An 8705-nucleotide genomic window follows, 5' to 3' on the forward strand; every position below is an offset into this window, starting at 1 on the left:
GCAATTACAATAACCAAAAGTTTCATTCTACAAAAAAATCAAGAATCATGAATAAATTATCAAAATCATGAATAAATTATCAAAATCAAGGTCTGAATTCCATCCAACAAATCCCGTAAAATCAAACACCAATTGCAACAACCGAAGTTCAACAAAACCCATAAAATCAAACACCAATTACATAAGGGTTTTTCGACAAACCAAAAATCTAAATATAAACTGAAATAATAAAATAACCCTAAATCTAAATCAACAAACCCCTAAATCCATAACATTTTAGAGGGAGAAAGCATCAGTCTACCAAAAACATCATCATCAACAGACCCGTCTGAATTAAAGTGTCTCTTTACTTACTGTATATGATAGATGATCATAGACAACGCAATAACCGGAAATGACAAAGAACGAGGGCGGAGGGGAGATATTGCAGTGGTCAGAGTTGGAGAAAATGGTTGGACATGGGGGGACAATAGGTGGAGACAACAAAGCTTTCAAGTTATGGTTGTAGGTGATGAGAGGGGTTTGTCGCACAAGGAGGCGAAGGTAATAGTTGAAGGGGGAGGGGATGGAAGGAGAAAGTCGGCATGAATGGCAATCTGTGATGTGATGTAGCGTGGCCAACGGTAAAGAAGAAGAGGGGCAGGCCAGGTTGCCACTTGCAAGATCCCTCACTCCTAGATACATGTGGTATGTAAAACCACACGTTTTGAGTCCCTCAGGCTAACATATTTTGTTCCCGTAAAGAGAAATACATTTTTGGTCCCTATGGATAAAAGAGAAAAGAAAAGGTTAAAAAACCGAAAATACCCTTGATTAATTTAAATAAGTTAACATAACTTTTCTTATTCCATTAGCAGGAAGGACCTAAACTGTGTATTTTTACATACCATAGGCTCGAGAAGTGTAATAAACGGATTTCATAGACCATAACAGTATCAAATATAATTTGTTTCTTTAGCATTTCATTAATTATTGTTGATTTTGCTTTTTACTGTATTTATTGTCATTTGAAAAGTACAAAACATTGCATGGAATCCATGAATGAAAAAGGATTAATTAATGTTTTATTTAGAAAAAAGAGTCTTAATTTAAAAAAGGATTTAAATTACGTCGACAATGAAGTGTTGTCATGGATCTTATCGATAGATTCTATTCAAGTAATTATGTTTTGGTGAAAGAAAGCCCACTTCACTTTTTGCCCTATTTAAATCCATTTTTCTAGAAGAATTAGCTTTTACAAAAGAGTGGACGTTGCTACATAAATACAGGTTTGATGGTACGTCTATGTCTAGCGATGTGAGATTGTAACACGATGCCCACAAAAACTGAGGCGAAAGAGTGTTTCGAATCCCTTTATGGTGTTATACCCTAGTTCTGATACCGTGTTAGAATGATATATGTAAACACCTTTAAATATTCTTATATATACACACGTTTGTTGCATGGTTCGTATCTGGTTGGAGTGGACACTGGAACTCCTGACAGCCTCAGTTACTTTCGATATCGTTACCTAATCACCTAATACTTGCGACGTTGATGATTATTATAGTTTATATATAATCTCTCTAAGAAACTTAAGAGCACTAAACATTGAAAAGATTTGCTCTTTTAGAAAGTAATCTTGTGCACATCCATATGTTCTCATATGATAACCAACGTCTACTATTTTAGGAACTTAACACTTTGAGACATTTTGTGCCACTTTGGCTTTCGTTGGAGGGGATGTGCTGGAGTCTAATATCGGTTACACTTGGACAATCTGTCATCAACATATATGTATATGTAAGTTTGGAACCCACCTTTTCTTCTTAGAGACTCTTTTGACACTATAACAAAATCGGGTTTATAGGACACTCTCAAATTCTAAATGTCCTAATAGACCTCTTTATAGGACCAAAAAAATAAAGTGTCATATATAAAACGTCATATAAACTTATTACAGCACCTTTAGATAGGACATTTTATATTTTGGTCATATAAATTAAGTCTTATAAAGAGGTCTATTAGGACACTTTGAGATTGAGGGTGTCCTATAAACTCAATTTTGTTGTAGTGTGAAGTAATTTAATGAGGTTTTACATATTCTAACACCGCTATATATTAGAGCCAATCTCCACCATTCAAGGGACTTAACACTCTGAGACAATCCGTGCCTATCTAGCCTTTGTCGGAGTGGGTATGTTGAAGTCCCACATCGACCATGCATTTCTCCTCAATATATATATTGCATGAAACCTTTTTTCACTTCTTAACAGCTTTTTTTAACAGTATTCTAATAATCTAACGGTATTTCACAGATTCTCACAAATACGAGCACCAAAAATGAACAATGCAACTTCTTGACATCTTTTCATACGTTACTCGAGTTTTCCATAAAGTTTTGAACCAATAACGTTATTTGGACTTTGAGGTTGACGCGCATGAAGGGAAGAAGCGAAAAGGTGGGGTTCGAAGACAAAATCCGAAGTTAGGAAAAGGAGAAAGATAGCAAGGCTTTTCAACTACACATTTAAAGGTACCAAATTGTACATTTTGTATGTAATTAAATGGAAGCAAGCATTGAGGGCAGATTAAAAAGCAAAAAGGGAAGGATGGAGTGCATAATCCAGTCATAATCAACATATTTAGGGCATAAATTTTGCTAATTAATCGTAACTTTATTGGTTCTTAATTTAACACCTCGTTTCATGTAAATCCTCCCCCACCACTCAAATACAAACGTAATGTGATATCAAATAAGATATTTCAGAAACAATATGTTGTAGCAAAAGTTCAACATAAATAGAATATATATATATATATATATATATATATATGTATGTGTGTGTATGTATGTGTATATATATATATATGTATGTGTGTGTATGTATGTGTGTGCGTATATATATATATATATATATATAGAGAGAGAGAGAGAGAGAGAGAGAGAGAGAATGATAATGTTAAGACCATGGAAACTAGCACTTCCATCACGGGGTTAGGGCCTCTTATATATTCCATATCGTTTTAGCATTAATCACTTCAAAAGCTTATAGGAATTGTTTGACAGTTGTTGAATGGTTTAGGGGTTGTTTGGCAATTGTTGAATGATTTGGTGCAGAATGATTAAGTGGGCAGAATGATTAAGAGACTCTCATGATATAGTTGCAAAATGAAATATAATTGTTTGGTAATTGTGTACAATAAAATTAGGGCTCTTAATGGTTAAGGGAGATTCAGGATACAAAATCATTCAGAAAGTTTTAGAACCATTAAGCAACAGCCTTTTCTTTTTGTCAAACAAGATTCACCTTTAACGGTTCAGAGGTTGCCTCTTAATAGAACTATTAAGAGGTAAACAAACAACCTTTTAGTGTGAAATGATTAAGTGGTCAGAATGATTAAGAGACTTTTATGTAATGTAAAATGAAATATAAATTGTTTGATAATTGTTCAGAATGAAATTAGGCGTTGAATGGTTAAGGGAGACTCAAGATACAAAATCATTCAGAGGGTTTTAGAATCATTAAAAGACATGATTTTTTTTTTTTTGTCAAACGAAATTCAACTCTTAGCATTTAAATGTTGTCTCTTAATAGAACTATTAGGAGGTAAACAAACAGTCTCTTACTAATCATATAATATAACGAGGATTTAGGACGAATCGTTATCTTGAATTCCTTGATCTCCGTATATGAACCCGTTGCGCACTTTTGATTCGAAATGTGCGTCTTTCTTTTGTAATTCTTACCTTGAATTCCTTCGTTTCAACAATTTTATGATATCGTTTGTTGTATTGCATTCTTTGGTACATTGTTGACGGAAAACGATTCATGATTACATCAAATACTCTGGTAAGCGACTATGAGGCTCAAAACATCTTTACAAATTGTCACTGAAACTTTAAGGTGACGTTTGGTTTACAAAATGTAATATGTTGGAATTAGAATTTGTCGACAAAATTGGAATCTAAAAAAGTGGAATGGAACAGTCTGATTTGACAATGCATTTGGTTGGTAAGAATTGAGATGGAATCTGTTTGATGGGTTTGCTAAATATAATTTCGAAATTTGTAATAAAATAATGATAAATGACCAAAATACATCTTTATGAGATAAAAAGGAACTGGAATTCTATACTAAAACTCAAACAATAAACCATACTGATCATGAACAAAACCGAGCATTTCAATTCCTTCATATATCAAAACTGTTTTATGCATACAAAAAAAAACAGTCTTAAATATTTCACATACGAAACAACACTGTATAAACACTGCATATCAATTGTTTAATGTATATGAAAAAACTCGTTTATAAGTTTATACAAATTATATATTTTATAAAGAAAAAAATTTAATAAATAAAAATTAAAAACCACTCACTATGCACTTGATATCATATGTTGACCAAGGTGTAGCTTTTTCTAATTCCTCTTATAAATTGCACTAATATAAAGGCTTATATTTTATGTAGATCTTCCTTTACCTAATTTATTTTGTTTTTTATTTTTATTTTTATTTTATTATTTTATTTTATATTTTTCTTATCCAACCTAATTGTTCCATTATCCATGAAACATCTACACTTGTGAGGATTCCACAACATACACAAACATACATAGCTACCTTTTTGTATATCAATAAATTACCCTATCTCTATCATACAATTAATATTACAACTTAATATCAATTTTATATTTTATATATATATATATATATATAGAGGTCTCAGGTTCGAATACAAGAAGGAATAGAAATCTTTTTGTAGTCATAGAGGTTCAAATGCAGTGACTCTAAGCTACCCGTAAAACGAGTGATCCTTTTGGGATTAGTCGGCTTACATAACAGGTTGGATATCTAGGTTAATCAAAAAAAAATCATGTATTTGCCTAAATCAAAATAAGTATTATTAGTAATTTCTTAGAACACACAAATCATCTTATTTTAAAATGTATATTTATCTCAAATAATATATGATATTCAATTTGATATATATTGATCAACTTTATAAGCTAATGATCTAATGGTCTAAAGTTGTACAGTGGCAATTTTGTGATTACTGAGAAGTCTCGTGGCGTTTATGAATGTTCGGATTGTCAAATTGTAGATCTAATCCAAGGGTTGAGAATTGGTCTTACGGGTCTCATGAAAAACCATCGGTCTCACGTGATCCCAAATCTCTCTCTCTCTCTCTCTCTCTCTCTCTCTCTCTCTATATATATATATATAGGACCTTTTGAGACAATTATAGATCTTGGCAGGCAATTCTGATTGGTCAATAATAATCCATCCTCCCCCCCCCCCCCGGCGGGTGATTTTAGTAAATAACCAAATATATTTCACTATAATTGCCTAGCTAGACCTTATACGACAAATCGGATGTATAAGATGTCCAAAATGTCTAAGCGTTTTAATAAGCTATTGTCTGTATAGATTATGAAGGTTTTGCTTGTGAGGTTTTTCATAGATGGAATGAACATGTTTTTTTAATCGAGAATGAGAGACTTGTAAAAGAAAATTTTGTTTTATGCATAAAACTCTCTCTCTGATAGCTTATTGAATAAGTCACTTTCTTATATATTAAGCAACTATCAAATTAAGAAAGTGGATGAAAGTGATATTGCTTTTGTTAGTATTAAGTGGGTGATTACATAACCAACCCAATTTTCCTACGTCCATTTTGTCTCATTATATCACCAACTCCCGATTCTCTTATATAAACCCTAAACCCTAAACTAAACACCACAAATCCATAAACCTTCAAACACTTCTTACACTTTCTATCTACACCAACCTTACAACCTTTCTTGAGATCCAACAATGGTGCATCCCGAAATCGGATTAGAGGTAGTTATCGACTCATCGATCACCAAACACCACAAGCAACCCACGACCACCATAGGCCGCAAACAATCTGCCATCAAAACCCCCTCAAAACGATCCCAGCAAGGCGTTATTGCCACAATCAATGCTGGCTACTTCCGGATCTGCATGTCCCTTGGAGGTCAAGCTTTGTTATGGAAAACCCTAAGCGAAAAAACCGACATCTCACCCACTTTCGGAAATCTTTTCACGAAGATACCTTCGACCGCCTTCTTCCTCATCTGGTCCCTCGCCGTTTGCATCTTCGTATCCCTCTCCATCCTCTACATTCTTCGCTGCATTTTCCATTTCAAAATGGTGAAATCCGAATTCCATCATCATGTTGGAGTAAATTATCTTTTCGCACCTTGGATTTCATGGCTTCTGTTACTCCGATCGGCTCCGTCGTTCATTTTTCCGCATAAATATTCTTACGAATACGTTTGGTGGCCGCTTATCGTCCCTGTGATTGCTCTCGATCTCAAGATATACGGTCAGTGGTTCACGACGGAGAAAAGGTTTCTGTCGATGGTGGCTAACCCTACAAGCCAGATGTCGGTGATCGGAAACTTGGTCGGAGCTCACGCCGCCATTAAAATGGGGTGGAAAGAAAGTGGGATTTGCTTATTTACATTGGGAATGACACATTATTTGGTGGTTTTCATCACCCTTTACCAACGTTTATCGGGCAACAATCACCTTCCGTCCAGGCTCCGACCCGTTTTCTTCCTGTTCGTCGCCACCCCGAGCATGGCGGCGTTAGCTTGGAAATCCATTAATGGAAACTTCGATATGCTTTGCAAAATGCTCTTCTTTCTATCCTTATTTCTCTTCACATCATTGGTAGGTTAATTAGCTTTTTAAGATTACAATGCTATAACAAAATCGGTTTTATAGAACGTAAACTATATGTGTCTAAGGGCTCGTTTGTTAGCAGGTTAATGAACTTAATATGACTTATAGCTTATTCGGTCAGTTATATATTTGGTAGTGGCTTAATAATATAGAAAGTGACTTATTTAGTAAGCTTCTAGAGAAAAGTTTTACATGAAAGTCAAGTTTTTTCCCAAACTTCCTCCACCCAATTAAAAAACATGCTTCTTCCATCTATAAAAACTCTCCCTCAAACAATAATTTTCCCAAAGACAGATTAATTCACATAGTTTTATCCATACAAAACTTAATTGAAAACCAACCAAACAACCCTTAATAGACTGCAGTTTTATAGGACTTAAGTTTACATGGTCAAACAATTATGCATCTTATATAGTGTTACAATGGGATGTTAAGACGTATTTGAGCATCTAGCAGGTTTTTAGGACACTTTTTTTCAAATAAAATGTCTTATTAGCTTTTTTAAATGATAGAAATGTCCAATAAACATATGTTTTATGTATGGCATTTTCTAAATGACAAGTGTCCAAAATACACATTTTTTAATGATAGAAAAGACCCGATTGGGTTCAGGCCTTTGAAACCCATTTTTCAATAAGCAAAAAAAAAGCCTCGGCTTTTGTAGGAACAATGGATCCTGCAAGGAAAGAAGCGCGCATTCACACTACAAGAGAGCGCAATCCTAAAAGACCACTCTTTCGTCTAAGGATGCCTAACCGCCACACTATTCAGCGGTTGAAAAAACCAATTCATTCCAAGGCAAACAAAGAGCCCATGCCGGGCTCGACTTTAGAGTTGAAAGAGGGTATGATCGGGCTATTTCAATAAGGGCTTTTAACCGGGCCATGAAAAAAAGTTTGGCCTTAATTGGCTTCATGGTGAGGCATGGGCTCAGGCTTACAAGACCCGGGTTTTTGGTCCAGGCTTCGGGCCTAACCCCTTTTCGCATCTCTAGGCATTGTATATGTACTTCGATCCTAATAAAACAATATCCTATGATATTTAGACATATTTAACGTCCTATAAAATCGATTTTTGTTACAGTACAGTTCTATACAGACATTAACTCCAGAATTATCTCAAAATTTCTAACTTTGTGCAGGCTAGTAGGCCAGTGCTTTTCAAGAAATCTTTAAAAAGCTTCAGTGTGGCATGGTGGGCTTTCTCCTTTCCCCTATCCTTTCTGGCATTGGCCTCCACAGCATATGCTCAACAGGTGAAGGGGGTGACAGCGAACGGATTGGCGCTTATTTTATCGACGATTTCGGTTCTCGTTTTTGTCTTTCTGTTGGTCTGCTCGACGTTAAAGATCGACTCACTTCTTCGAAACCCGGTTCTAAGTTTCTCTGACGAAAATTGAGGACGTCCCCAAATGTGTGATAGCTTTTTTGCATGTTTTCTAATCGGTTTTTAGTCGTTTTGGATGTATCTTTGCGTATATTAGCTGATCATCGTTAGCTTTCATTAAGTTCCCGATTTGTTCAAGTTCTCGGTTATCGACCTTTTTGCAAAATCAAAATTTATCTTCGGCATCATCGGCCGTAAAATGGGTAAGCTTTAATAAAGGGTCGTTCACCAACATAAATTGCGTAAATGCTAACCAAGACGCGTGTGTTGGGTTTACACTAATCACAGACGGAATAAGAGTCCCTCCATTAATTACAACGAAATTGGGTTTATAGAACGTTTAAAATGTCTAAGGGGCTGTTTACTAAACACTTACCCCGTAAGCGCTTACCGACAAAATTTAACACTATCATTGTAACAAAACGGTATCATATGTAACAATTTACCCGGTAAACGCTTACCGTGGTAAGAGTCGTCGCCCTCACTTACTGGGTAAGACTCTTTGTCTTTGTCTCGCTCTTACCAGGTAAGATTCTTGGTCCTTACCATATTCATCTGATAAGATAATGTGACTTGGTGTTCACTTACCCGAGTAAGCGTTTGGTAAACGGCCCCTAAATGT

General features: G+C 35.1%; 1 protein-coding gene across 1 annotated transcript; it reads left to right on the forward strand.

Moving 5' to 3' along the window:
• Positions 1-5783: 5783 nt before the first annotated feature.
• On the forward strand, positions 5784-8200 carry LOC112524474 (S-type anion channel SLAH4-like). The gene is made up of 2 exons (XM_025134304.1): positions 5784-6685; positions 7839-8200. Exons 1-2 carry the CDS (start codon positions 5801-5803, stop codon positions 8094-8096), a joined length of 1143 nt encoding a protein of 380 aa, XP_024990072.1. The 5' UTR covers positions 5784-5800; the 3' UTR covers positions 8097-8200.
• Positions 8201-8705: the final 505 nt, after the last annotated feature.

The sequence above is a fragment of the Cynara cardunculus genome (assembly GCF_001531365.2).
Source record: "Cynara cardunculus var. scolymus isolate 2C chromosome LG 1, CcrdV1, whole genome shotgun sequence".
Taxonomy (NCBI): domain Eukaryota; kingdom Viridiplantae; phylum Streptophyta; class Magnoliopsida; order Asterales; family Asteraceae; genus Cynara; species Cynara cardunculus.